Here is a 14,688-nt window from a genome sequence, read left to right as displayed (position 1 = left end):
TCTTTTTGGGTGTTAGTTCTAAAAGGTCTTGTAGGTCTTCATATAATCATTCAACTTCAGCTTCTTCAGCATTACTGGTTGGGGCATAGACTTGGATTACTGTAATATTGAATGGTTTGCCTTGGAAATGAATAGAGATCATTCTGTCATTTTTGAGATTGCATCCAAGTACTGCATTTCAGACTCTTTTGTTGACCATAATGGCTACTCCATTTCTTCTAAGGGATTCCTGCCCACAGTGATAGATATAATGATCATTTGAGTTAAATTCACCCATTCCAGTCCATTTGAGTTTGCTGATTCCTAGAATGTCGACGTTCACTCTTGCCATCTCCTGTTTGACCACTTCCAATTTGCCTTGATTCATGGACCTAACATTTCAGGTTCCTATGCAATATTGCTCTTTACAGCATTGGACCTTGCTTCTATCACCAGTCACATCCACAACTGGGTATTGTTTTTGCTTTGGCTCCATCCCTTCATTCTTTCTGGAGTTATTTCTTCACTGATCTCTTGTAGCATATTAGGCACCTACCGACCTGGGGAGTTCCTCTTTCAGTATCCTATCATTTTGCCTTTTCATACTGTTCATGGGGTTCTCAAGGCAAGAATACTGAAGTGGTTTGCCATTCCCTTCTCCAGTGGACCACATTCTGTCAGACCTCTCCACCATGACCTGTCGGTCTTGGGTGGCCCCACACAGCATGGCTTAGTTTCATTGAGTTAGACAAGGCTGTGGTCCGTGTAATCAGATTGGCTAGTTTTCTGTGATTATGGTTTCAGTGTGTCTGTCCTCTCGCAACACCTACCGTCTTACTGTAATAACCTATTGAAAAAGTATATAGCTGCCTTGCTTAGACTAGCAAGGGGGCATTCTCCATTCCTCTTCTGATGTCTATGCCAGAAGCTTTCTCTGTCCCATTTTATATTTTACTATAACTTTGCTACACAGAAGCTCTTGAGTGATCAAGCCTGGTCCCTGGTTCTGAAGCTAAATCTTCTTCGGCAATCAGGAATCCAACATTGTTCACCGTAAGCTATCAGTCTCTGCAGGAATTCACCTGCCCTACTATATACAGTACCTAGCTCAGTGCCTGATCCCCAATGAGGGGGGCAATGAATACTTGCCCATTTAACTGCTGATCAACCCCGAGGTCAGGAATTTTGGTCTTCTGTATCTTGAGTGTCTAGCATAGTGCCTGGCACACAGTAGGTGCTCAAAGAATACTGCTGTTGCTTAGTCCTTCAGTTGTGTCCGACTCTGTGTGACCCCCATGGACTTTAGTCCACCAGGCTCCTCTGTCCATGGTGATTCTCCAGGCAAGAATACTGGAGAGGGTTGCCATGCCCTCTTCCAGGGGATCTTCCTGACCCAGGGATCTAACCCAGGTCTCCTGCATTGCAGGCAGATTCTTTACCACTGAGCCATGAGGGAAACCCCTCAGACAACACTACTGAATGAATAAAGGTATTAAGAGCACAGGTTTCGCTAGGGCACTGCAGAGCTCTAGGGGACAGGAAGGGCTGGTGGCGCCGGTCATTCGCTGGAGCCGCCCTGGGCTCCTTCGGAGAGCGTTCCACCGCTCGCCCAGCTGCAGCGCAGGCCAGACACTGCAGGCGGTGCTTAAACTTTTCCTCCCCCACCAAAAAAATTTATTTGTATATGTTCAGTTCAGTCGCTCAGTCGTGTCCGACTCTTTGCGACCCCATAAACTGCAGCACGCCAGGCCTCCCTGTCCATCACTAACTTCCGCAGTACGCACTCCTAAATATATGTTTATACACATACCTAAAATACCTAAATATCATAAATAAAATAATACCTAAAAATATTCACACTCCATATCCAGGTATGTGTATATATAAAATAGGTAAATATATATCTACAAGTAAATTAATATGTGTACAGCCTTAACTCGGAACTGCGAGAGTGGCGCGGAGTAGGACTACTGAGAAAACCCCTTCGCCCCTCCAGGACTGCAGGAGCAGAGCGGCGCGGCCCGGGCGAGGCTTGGCCCTTCCGGCTTGCCGTCCGCCGCTGCCTCCGCCATTGGTTGGGCTCCAGGCATCTGACACGGGCGGCGGGGCCAGGGAGCTTCAAGGATGGCGGCGTTCGCGGCGCTGATTCTGCGGGAGAGCCCCAGGTAGCCCAGGCTGGGCGCGGGGGGACAGCGGTCACCGGGGTGGCGCGGGCAGGGCCGGCCCGAGGATGCTGCTGCTGTCTGTCGTCGGCGCGCCGGGCCGGCGGAGTCTCTGTGTGGGCCCCGGGGGAATGCGGGACCCTGGGCGTCTCCACCTGCCCCGTGGTTCACTTGCCTGGGCTTACAGTCTGTCCGACAGCTGAAGTCAGTGCGTCAGTGTCTGGTCACTGTCACTGTTCCCCGAGGCTGGTATCACTGGTACCCAAGCCATCCTGGAGTAGTTCTGAAATCACGTGAAGAGGTGTTCCGTTTCCTTTTTCAATACTTTTCAGACTTTCTGATTACGAGAAAGACTCCCATTGGTCCTGAGTGGTCATTAATACTTAACACGTGTTAATACACCTTTTCAATCAAGATCGAATAGGCCCCAGGCCAGGAGTTTTTTGGCTGGGAACAGCATTTGACCAGAATTTGGTAACATTGCTTTTGTTTCCCCTTTATTTACCTTTTGTTCATTTATATATTTAGTTCATATCTATTAATGGTAGGTAATGTCGGTGGTCTATAGTGGTGATATAAAGTTCTGTTTTAAAATTAGGCAAAAATGATTCCATGTAATGAAAGATAAATAATAGTGCACGTGGTGTGTGGATGCAGAAAAGTGCAGAAGTATCACTGAATCTGGAGAATAACTTCTTTGTGCATGGTGTTAGTTGTTCAGTCGTGTCCGACTCTTTGCACCCCATGGACTGTAGCCCACCAGCCTCCTCTCTCCATGGAATTCTCCAGGCAGGAATACTGGAGTAGGTTGCCATTCCCTTCTCTTGGGATCTTCCCAACCCAGGAATTGAACCTGGGTCTCCTGCATTGCAGGCAGATTCTTTTTTTTTTTTTTTAATTTCTTTTTTTAAATTTTATTTTATTTTTAAACTTTACAATATTGTATTGGTTTTGCCAAATATCGAAATGAATCCGCAACAGGTATACATGTGTTCCCCATCCTGAACCCTCCTCCCTTCTCCCTCCCCATACCATCCCTCTGGGTCGTCCCAGTGCACCAGCCCCAAGTATCCAGTATCGTGCATCGAATCTGGACTGGCGACTCGTTCCATATATGATATTATACGTATTTCAATGCCATTCTCCCAAATCATCCCACCCTCTCCCTCTCCCACAGAGTCCAAAAGACTGTTCTATACATCAGTGTCTCTTTTGCTGTCTCGTATACAGGGTTATTGTTACCATCTTTCTAAATTCCATATATATGCATTAGTATACTGTATTGGTGTTTTTCTTTCTGGCTTACTTCACTCTGTATAATAGGCTCCAGTTTCATCCACCTCATTAGAACTGATTCAAATGTATTCTTTTTAATGGCTGAGTAATACTCCATTGTGTATATGTACCACGGCTTTCTTATCCATTCATGGGCTGATGGACATCTAGGTTGCTTCCATGTCCTGGCTATTATAAACAGTGCTGCGATGAACATTGGGGTACATGTGTCTCTTTCAATTCTGGTTTCCTCAGTGTGTATGCCCAGCAGTGGAATTGCTGGATCATAAGGCAGTTCTATTTCCAGTTTTTTAAGGAATCTCCCCACTGTTCTCCATAGTGGCTGTACTACTTTGCATTCCCACCAACAGTGTAAGAGGGTTCCCTTTTCTCCACACCCTCTCCAGCATTTATTGCTTGTAGACTTTTGGATCGCAGCCATTCTGACTGGCTGCAGGCAGATTCTTTACGGTCTGAGCCACCAGGGAAGCCCATCTTGTGACGGGACAAGAATCTTTTTGAAGAGAGTTGTCATTTTGAAGTTTTTCCTTCTTTGATTGCGTTCTGACAGCCAATTCCTTTTCTCACACCAGTGTCCTGGGTAACACACCACGTCAGTAAACCATATCCAGTGTGGTGCAGTAGAATTGTTCTTATCACATAATTTAAAGTTGATTACAGTTTAAGCATTCCCTGGAGAAGGAAATGGCAACCCACTCCAGTATTCTTGCCTGGAGAATCCCATGGATGGAGGAGCCTGATGGGCTACAGTTCATGGGGTCGCAAAGAGTCGAACATGACTGAGCGACTTAACTAACAGTTTAAGCAGGATTTTAAAACAACTGTGCACTTAGTGACCCCGAATTATATTGTATGTTAATGTTTTTTTTTTTTTAATTCCCGTATCTGCAAAACATCAGTCTTTTTATCTGTTTTTGGTGTAACTGCCACTTCCCTCCCCCTACTCTTTTCAGAGTTCTGTTTTGAGTTACATGGATACATAAACTCCCACTCCTAAATTGATATTGTCCCCCACAGAGTGCAAGTTTTCCCAAGTAGTTTGTCTGGCCCAGAAGAAAGAGAAAATTTGCCAAATAGACCTTTTCAACAGAGATACTTATGGGGTATCTTTTGGAAATGTCCTGTCTTCTTCGCTGGCCATCATCTGTTTTTCTTTATTTCACTCAGACTTAGCTTAATAGCAATCAGTTGTTGAAATGAAAACTTACAGTCAGCTGTACTTAGAGCAATGACAGTACCACTTGAGGAAAACATATTTTAAAACTTTGTTTTATGAATTTCTTTAGCATGAAAAAAGCAGTATCCCTGATAAATGAAATAGATATAGGAAGATTTCCACGACTGCTAACCCGAATTCTTCAAAAACTTCACCTGAAGGTTTGTATGTTTGCAATATTATCGATTATAATTTGTTCTTATGATTCTATTGCAAATCCAGGTTTCCACTTGAATAACTTTTTGCACGGTTTTTTTCTCCAGAAATACTGGAGAACACTGAGTCTCCAGAAAATTTGATGAATATCCTAAGGTCAAAAGTTTGGGAAGTTCTGTTTTCATTCAAAACAATTTTTTTTTTTTAATATTATGGAACTTATCAGAGTATGTTTTATGGTAGCATTAATAGTAAATATTTAAGGGTGACTATTGTGTGCAGAATTTTCCATATGTATTTTTTTTCCCATATGTATTTGACCATGGAATTGTTTTATCATGGTATTTATTTTGGGATTAAGACTCTGTGGAACATGCTTTGGGAAAATTCTGATATCACGATTTCATTCTTCCTCTTAAAAATAATTCTGTAGTCTTGCTGTCAACCAGTATATAATCTTTCTCTTCCACTTTTATTTCAAGGGTGTGGTTATCTTGAAAATATTGATGATTAGTAATTCACTACTTGGTCACCAATCTTAGTTAACTTCTTTATCAGGTTCTAGAAGAATTATGAAAATCAGACATAAGAAATACTTGATTCATTACAAGAAACTAATCCAAATGAATCTTTGAAATATAACTATTCATTCAGAGAAATAAAACCTGTAGCCTCTGGAGTTTGGTGTATTTGGAACATCACAATGAAACTTACACCTACTTATACCCAAGTTTATTGGCAATGGAGAAGAAAAAAGTTAAAGACTATTGATATGTCCTTTTTTTAAATTAAAATATAGTTAATCTACAATGTTATATTTCAAGTGTAAGGCAAAGATATTGATATATATATGTATTGTTTTTCAGATTATTTTTTATTATAGGTTATTATAAGACGTTGAGTATAGTTCTTTGTGCTATGCAGTAAGTCCTTGTTTATCTATTTTATATATAGTAGTGTTTGTATGTTAATCCCCAAATCCTAATTTATCTCCCTCCACATCCTCATTTGGTACCTGTAAGTTTTTTTTTTTCTGTGTCTTGGTATATTTTTCCTTAAAACTGTTTCAATAACATAGGGCTTCCCTGTAGCTCAAATGGTAAAGAATCTGCCTGCAATGCAGGAGACCAGGGTTCTATCCCTGGGTCAGGAAGATCCTCTGGAGAGGGTTATGGCAATCTACTCCAGTGTTCTTGCCTGGAGAATCCCGTGGCCAGAGGAGACTGGTGGGCTAGTCTGTGGGGTCGCAAAGAGTTGGACATGACTGAGCAACTAACACACAGTGTAATCCAGTATACTTTGTTTACAAAAGTCTAGAATGGGTGCCATACATTTCAGAAATGTTTTAAAACTTTAAAAGTTATTTGATAGATTGACTTGTGGGTGCCACTGTATTTCTGCATTATGATAGAGAGGTCTTGTTATATTAACATAAAAGACAATCACAGGTGTAAACCCCAGCGTATAGAAATGCGTGAGGATTTTTGTTGTTGTTACAATGTGTTTAGGGTGCTGCTGGCATTTAATGCCCTGGGATGTTAAATGTGTTAATAATGTGCAGCACAGTCCTGAACAAAGAAGAATTCACCCCATCTCTGAACAAAAAAATAAAAAGGGTAGCTTATCTCTGAAAATGCATTTATTTTGTACTTAATATAAGCTGGAGGACTTCTTACAATTTAAGTTTATCAGGTTAAAATTATATATGTACACTTTAAATTATGGCGTATGCAGACTACCAGTACCGTATGTTCTTCCTCAGTGGTGGCGTGTGTGTATGCCTGTGTATGAAAGTCAGAGCTTGGATTTTGGACCAAAGGCGCCTCTTCTCTCTAAAGCCATGCTCTGAGTTGAAAATGAAAGTGAAAGTCGCTCAGTTGTGTCTCTCTCTTTTCGACCCCATGGAATTCTCCAGGTCAAAATACTGGAGTGGATAGCCCTCCCTTCTCCAGGAGATCTTCCCAACCCAGGGATCGAACCCAGGTCTCCCTCATTGCAGGCGGATTTTTTTACCAGCTGAGCCACCAGGGAAACAATTGCCTTTATGATTATTTTGATAATATTCTGCCTTCATAGAGTAGAAATTCTCTATAACCTTCTGAGGAGTATGACCTTATTTTAACAATGTGTGGAACTGAGATTAGTTCACTCATCATGCATGTTAAGAAAAAGAATTCTTCAAAAAAAAAAGAAAAAGAAATGTTGAAAGAATGGATTTTTTGATTTGCTCTTTTTGTGCCTTTAAAGTTCAAAATAGAATGCTTAAATTGTTTTAATAACAAACTATTTCACAGTTTATGAGTGTTTGTTTAAGACATCTAAACAGTGTGGATGAACTGAAATGCCCCCTTGGTTAACTCTTGCTTCTTTCTCCACCTTAGTTCTTTCCTGTGCTAGTTATCTATTGCTGAATTGCAGATTTCCCCCAAATTTAGCAGCTTAAAACACAATAATCATTTATTGTCTCTCACTCCTCTAAGTAAAGAATTTAGCAGTGGCTTGGCCGGGCGTCTCTGACTTGGGGTTCTCATGAAATTGCTCCCAGCTTCTGGTGGAGGCAGTTGTTACCTGAAGGGTTGACTGGGCTTGGAGGATTTCCTTCTAATATGGCTAGCTGGCGGCAGCTGTGGTTCCTTGTCATGTGGGCCTTTGCTCCTGGCACGGGTGGAGGTTGGCTTCTTCTAGAATGAGTGGTCCAGGAGAGGATGGTGCTGTCCTTTTTATGACCTAACCTTGACTATCACATAACTTCATTTTCACTTTATTCTTCTTCTTAAAAGTCAGTCAGTTAGTCTGACTCATATTCAAGGAAGAGGAACTTAAGAGGAACTCCCATCTTTTGAATGGAGGCGTGTTAAAGAATCTGCAGACATGAGAAAACCATCACACCTCCCTCGAAGCTGTCTTTGTTGTCGATTTGATTTTTATCTTTCCAGATCTTTTTTCAAGTATTAATAAATACAGATGTGCCCATGTATGTGTATGCATGTACACATAGAACTGTTTAGTTTGTAAATAAGTGTTTTCATAAGTGGCATTGTACTGTGTGTATTGCCCTGCTGTTTACCTTTTCCGCTTATCACTTTTACCAGAAATCTTTCCTTGTCAGTCCATATAGTACTTATTCTTTTTAAGTATTGGTTTTACTTTTTACCTGTACATATATATGTTTATGTGTGCTGTGCTTAGTCGCTCAGTTGTGTCCGACTCTTTGCAACCCCACCAACTGTAGCCCACCAGGCTCCTCTGTTCATGGGATTCTCCAGGCAAGAATACTGGAGTGGGTTGCCATTCCCTTCTCCAGAGGATCTTCCCAACCCAGGGATCAAACCCAGGTCTCTTTCCTTGCAAGCAGATTCTGTACCGTATGAGCTACAGGGAAGTTCTGTGTTTATGGTGTATGCTTTTTAAATATATAGAAAATTAACATCCACTTTCCATTAAAAATTTAAGTTTCTTAGACCCTTGATCTCTGATTTTATAAACCTGGGTCTTAAATTTTTCTCCCATTGAGAGCATAAAAATGAATATATCTCTTTAACTTTTTAATTGCCCAGATATGTGTGGGTTACTTTTGGTATAGAGGAAGAAGTTAACCTGCTGCTGTTTGGAAGCAAATACCATGACTTACATTTAATTTTTAATCTGCCCAGGGTTGTTGTTAGATCAAGATGTTGAATATGTGTTTGGAACTTTGTTTTGGAGCTGTATTCTGCATTTGTTGTTCTGTTCACATATTTTAAGCTCCACCTTATTTTAAGAATACATATCTCATGTACTAGTGGTTGGGGGGAGATAAATGTTCCCTTGATCTCCTTAACTCCAAACCACTTTATGAATATAATGCTCCTGGAGATCTTGAGAATGTCCCTTTTTTTGCTCTCTTTTTAAAAAATCTGCCTTTCTTGTACATATTGAGGACACTAAAGTTTATTTTTACGTGTGCCCAGTCACTGTCTTTATTTTGTCAAAAACACCTCATTTGTTGTATGTTAAAAGGAATCAGTTCGACACACTTGGAAGTTAGATTGTACATATCCAATGAATTTAATGCAACATGTGGTTCGGTGATTATATGTGAGTAATACTGTTATTCTGTTCCTTATATTGATAGAACTCTGGTACTGTAGGTCATTATTTCAAGAAGGTATGTGGTAGTCACAGAAACTCTGGAACTTTAAAATCAAAACATTGGTCTTGAGGTAAGTGACTGACATTTTAGCCAAATTGGGTTCATGCTTTTCTTAGTCAGAAAATAGGTAGAAGAGACTGGAGTTCCGGTGACTGACCTCCCCAAACCAAAAATGTGACAGTTCTGAGCTGCACTTCTAAGAGTTCTAAGCTTCACCTCACTGCTGCTTCACTACAAGAATGCAGTTGTAAAATTGTATCTCATCCTAAGCCATCAAGGCAGGGACTCATGATACTTCTGAATCTTCTCCATGTAGCTGTTGGGGAGAGGCAGCAACTAGGAAAGTTGTTTTTGGTATGTGGGGATAAAGTATTTTTATTTGAAAGCAGTTCTAATAGTGTACATTTTTCATGTGTGAAAAACCAGTCTTTGGATCAAGGAGATTATTTTGGAAATGGAAGGAAGACTAGCCATGAGGTTGTACTCAGATGCCTCACTTCTGTTTTTCACATATTGCTTATGAAAGTAATGTGTGTAATGTGTAAGTTTTGGAAAATATTAAAATTATCAAAAAGATTTCTTGATTTATGTGTACTCTTGTAGTAACCCATGCTTTTGCAGAACTCATTAAAATGGAAATTAGTGGAATACTTGTTTGTAAGGTCTTTCTAACTAGAGCATAGTACACCTGAGGACACGGACCATCTGTGTAGTGCATAGAAAATACTCAGTAAATGTGTTTTGTTGTTCAGTTGCTAAGTCATGTCCAACTCTGCGACCCCATGGACTGTGGCACGCCAGGCTTTCCTGTCCTGATTGTTTGTTTTACTTGTTTGTATTTCTGCAGTAACAGTTGTGATTTCTCTCTTTGATTTCTTATGTTGTTTATTTGGGTCTTCTCTCTGTTCTTCTTGATGAGCCTGGCCAGAGGTTTGTAAATCTTGTTTACCCTTTCAAAGAACCGACTCTTGGTTTGATTGATTTTTTTTTCTATTAAAAAAAATTCTTATTTATTTTCTCTCTGATCTTTATTAGCTCCTTCCTTCTGCTGACTTTACATTTTGTTCTTCTTTTTCTAATTCTTTTAGGTGGTGGGTTAGATTGTTTATTTGAAAGTTTTATTGTTTTTTAAAGAAGGCCTGTATCACTGTGAACTTCTGTCTAAGAACTGCTTTTGCTGCATCCCTTAATCCACTGACTTAACAAAGTAATACTAAGGCTCAAACTAGTTGCCTTCTCTCTATCTGATGGAATCTTGCTGCTAGGTAATGGAGGATGTAGATAAAGGTTCTTAAGGTTAACAGATTTTATCTCTTTAATCCTGCCTCTTATAAATGCTGACAGGGGCTTAATGCTGGGTAAGGTCATATATTGGGAGAGGTTTTGGGGTGTGTTTAGGGGAGGAAAGAAAGAGCTAACAAGGGAAAGGAACTCCCAGGTATTTTCTATCTTAAAATGCTATTCTCTTAAATGAAGATTTTGCTTGGGCTCTTAGAAAAGTTGCTGGGACCCATTATAATTGGTTAGTATTAGTACAGAGAAGGTGCTCTCCCCCACAATGTTTTATTTATTTTTTAAAAGATTTTATTTTATATTGGAGTATAGTTGATTTATAGTGTTACAAGTGAATGATGAAAGTGAAAGAGAAGAGTGAAAAAGCTGGCTTAAAACTCAGCATTCAAAAAACTGAGATCATGGCGTCCAGTCCCATCACTTCACGGCAAATAGATGTGGAAAAAATGAGAATAGTGACAGACTTTATTTTCTTGGGCTCCAAAATCACTGCAGATGGTGACTGCAGCCATGAAATTAAAAGACTCTTGCTCCTTGGAAGAAAAGCTATGACCAACTTAGATAGGATATTAAAAAGCAGAGTCATCACTTTGCTGACAAAAGTCCATCTCAGTTCAGTTAAGTTCAGTTCAGTCGCTCAGTCGTGTCCGATTCTTTGCGACCCCATGAATCACAGCACGCCAGGCCTCCCTGTCCATCACCAACTCCCGGAGTTCACTCAAACTCAATGTCCATCGAGTTGGTGATGTCATCCAGCCATCTCATCCTCTGTCGTCCCCTTTTCCTCCTGCCCCCAATCCCTACCAGCGTTAGAGTCTTTTCCAATGAGTCAACCCTTCGCATGAGGTGGCCAAAGTACTGGAGTTTCAGCTTTAGCATGATTCTTTCCAAAGAACACCCAGGACTGGTCTCCTTTAGAATGGGCTGGTTGGATCTCCTTGCAGTCCAAGGGACTCTCAAGAGTCTTCTCCAACACCACAGTTCAAAAGCATCAATTCTTTGGTGCTCAGCTTTCTTCACAGTCCAACTCTCACATCCATACATAACCACTGGAAAAACCATAGCCTTGACTGGATGGACCTTTGTTGGCAAAGTAATGTCTCTGCTTTTGAATATGCTATCTAGGTTAGTCATAACTTTCCTTCCAAGGAGTAAGCGTCTTTTAATTTCATGGCTGCAGTCACCATCTGCAGTGATTTTGGAGCCCCCTAAAATAAATTCTGACACTATTTCCACTGTTTACTCATCTATTTCCCATGAAGTGATGGGAGTTCATCTAGTCAAAGCTATAGTTTTTCCAGTAGTCCAATAGTCATGTACGGATGTGAGAGTTGGACCGTAAAGAAGGCTGAGCACTGAAGAACTGATGCTTTTGAAGTGTGGTGCTGGAGAAGACTCTTGAGAGTCCTTTGGATAGCAAGGCGATCAAAGCAGTCAATCCTAAAGGAAATCAGTCCTGAATATTGATTGGAAGGACTGATGCTGAAGCTGAAACTCCAATACTTTGGCCACCTGATGTGAAGAGCTGACTCATTGGGGAAGACCCTGATGCTGGGAAAGACTGAAGGCAGGAGGAGAAGGGGGTGATGGAGGATGAGATGGTTGGATGGCATCACTGACTCAATGGACGTGAGTTTGGGCAAACTCTGGGAAATGGTGAAGGTCAGAGAAGCCTGGCATGCTGCAGTCCATGTGGTGGCAGAGTTGGACATGACTTAGCCACTGAAGAACATTTTAGGGCTTTACTTTGTAGTATTGTGTTTTCTAAATGTCTATTTTTCATGTTATTATTTTCCACCTCCTATACGTCGTAGAACTTAAGATTTTTTTAAAAAAATGAAATTTGTTTGGCAAGATCCAAATAATGAACTGTTCTGTGATTTTAAGATATTGAAATTTACAGACACATCAGTTTATTTCAATGGTGGATTTACTTTTTTCTTTCAAGTTCTCGTTTTCATATGAACAAATGAATCGGCTTTTTGAATACCTGAATGTATGCTAATAGGTTGCTTTTTGTGTTGTAGGCTGAAAGTAGTTTCAGTGAAGAAGAGGAAGAAAAACTTCAAGTTGCATTTTCTCTAGAGAAGCAAGATCTTCACCTAGTTCTTGAAACAATATCATTCATTTTAGAACAGGTATTTTTATTGCCCCCAAACGGCCTAACCATGATTTTTATTTACTACATGTTTGCATCGCTGTGACATCTATAGCATTTTAGCTTATTTTTCTAAAGTGTACAGGTAAAAGCTGTGAATCTGTTTTATCAAAAATTTTGATGTGGTAAAAAAGTATTTGAATGTGTGTTTTTTTCTCATGGGATTGCATTCTACAACACAGTCTTAGTGTTGAATAGCATGAGTAAAGTATTAATATTTGACATTGTAAATCAAGACTGCACTGACTTAAGACAGTTGAAAAAGATTTAAATTTATTGTTACTTGGTATAGTAATTTGCAAAAATGCACACATTTTAAGAAATTTAATAATTGATTCTGAGAATTTATTTGACTAGGATGATAAATAAAACATTTAGAAAAGAAATAGTTGTCAAAGGACGTTTTGTTATATAGTATTTCTTCCTACTGAGCTGCCCTTCTGCATCCCTTCTTTACATATAAATTCAGTTCATTGTTTAAGTTCCCTTCAGATCACATCTCCTCCCACTGCAGCCTGGACCCCTTATCCTCACAGTCCTCCCATTATTTTGATTCCTTTTATGCTTGGCTCATCATGGTTGAGCCCATTGTTAGTCTTTTCATGAGTTCATGTATGTCAGTTACATCTCCTTCACTAGGTTTTGAATTTGCAGGGGGCTAGGATCACGTTTTTGGTGCATTGTAGCACATTGTAGGCTAAATCTATTAAGAATCTTAAAGTAGATTCTTAATAAATTCCTGTTGCTTGATTAAGTAGAAGAATACTTGTGAAATAAAAATTTAAACAGTACTGCAGCTTTTGGGCATTCTAGTGAACAGATACAGTTGAGGACAAAATGCTAGGCTCTTCTACATGCAGACTTAGACAGATTACAGATCTGTCCTCAGTGGACCTTCCATAGAAGAAAAGGATAACCAGACAGGACAGAGCAGCATGGGGTTTATGAGAAAATTGTTTCATCATAATGTAAAAAAATAGAACAGGTATCACTGTGAAAAAAGTTTTCAATTTTTTATTATGTATTTACCTAGGAAATTGGTAGATGAAGATGGTTTTGAGAAAGTGTTTCTTGGAAAAATTGTGTTAGTTGGGAAACAAAACTACTGTGTGCTTATTTGAAATAATTAAGTGAAATAAGGAAATTAAATTTTAACTAGGATACCATTTACATAACTGGAGCAAAGAAGTTTTTCTGATAAGTAGATTTAGTATTACTTAAACCACAGGCAAAAATGAAGTTTAGTGTGAATAATTTGGGCCCTTTAATTCTGAATTTTCCACCCTTGGTTGTGTATATTGTTATTTGTAAAATAATAAAAAATTTATGCAATAGAAATATAAAATTTTTAAAAATTTAAATTATTTGAAGTAATGTTGTATTTAATTATAGCTCAAGGTCTCTGTGTGAACATTAGGGATATATGTAGCTTTTTTCCTCTTTACCAGGCAGTGTATCACAATGTGAAGCCGGCCGCTTTGCAGCAGCAGTTAGAGAGCATTCATCTTAGACAAGACAAAGCAGAAGCTTTTGCCAGTGCGTGGTCTTCTATGGGTCAAGAAACAATTGAAAAATTCAGGCAGAGGATTCTTGCTCCCCACAAGGTACAGGATATATTATTCAAAGGATATTTTAAAGTAATGTATGGCATAAATTATTATACCTAAAGTTTTTAAAGTGATAATTTTTGTAAAGAGGTAAATCAGGCAATAAAAAGTATGTATATGATATTCCTATAAAAGTATTTCCATGCATATTTGCTACCACAATGTGATTTAATTTTAATTCCCAATTTCAAATATGCTTCTGTAACTTTAGGGTAGGAATGAGACCATTTTTTCCTTCTGAGCCCTTGGTCAGAGTTGGTTATTCCGTTAACTGTGTATCTTATGTATAAGACTTATTATAATTTTTAAAAGCATTTATTTATTTATTCGACTGTGCCAGGTCTTAGTTGCAGCATGCAAACTCTTGGTTGTGGGATCTAGTTCCCAGACCAGGCATCATACCAGGGCCCCCTTAGTTGAGGGCTTAGAGTCTTAGCCTCTGGACCACCAGGGAAGTCCCAGACTTATTATTACTGAATCACATGCCTATTTGTTTTTGTGTGTTGGTATTAGGGCTTAGCAGAATGCCTTGTATGCAGAAAGTGCTCAGCATTTGTTGAATACCAAATAGTAAGCAAAATGAACTCTTTGGGAAAAAATATAAAATAATAGCAGTACCACAAAGCTCCTTAATAACCTCTGCGTGTGTGTGCATGCTAAGTCGCTTCAGTCGTGTCTGACTCTTTGTG

The 14,688-nt window shown here is 39.5% G+C and overlaps 1 protein-coding gene across 2 annotated transcripts in view; it reads left to right on the top strand.

Moving 5' to 3' along the window:
• The first annotated feature begins 2,020 nt into the window (after positions 1-2,020).
• The window catches only part of COMMD10 (COMM domain containing 10), a 185,667-nt gene continuing 172,999 nt past the window's right edge, over positions 2,021-14,688 (top strand). Inside the window, exons 1-4 of one of the 2 annotated variants that reach the window (XM_061423007.1) lie at positions 2,021-2,144; positions 4,724-4,814; positions 12,262-12,372; positions 13,841-13,996. In XM_061423007.1, the coding sequence (XP_061278991.1) occupies positions 2,104-2,144; positions 4,724-4,814; positions 12,262-12,372; positions 13,841-13,996 (399 nt within the window). In that variant the 5' untranslated portion in view covers positions 2,021-2,103. The remainder of the gene's footprint in view (positions 2,145-4,723; positions 4,815-12,261; positions 12,373-13,840; positions 13,997-14,688) is intronic. The other variant, XM_061423006.1, reaches the window with a different exon arrangement.

This window comes from Bos javanicus, chromosome 7 (assembly GCF_032452875.1).
Source record: "Bos javanicus breed banteng chromosome 7, ARS-OSU_banteng_1.0, whole genome shotgun sequence".
NCBI classification, from domain to species: Eukaryota; Metazoa; Chordata; class Mammalia; order Artiodactyla; family Bovidae; genus Bos; species Bos javanicus.
This window is presented reverse-complemented; position numbering and strand designations above follow the sequence as displayed.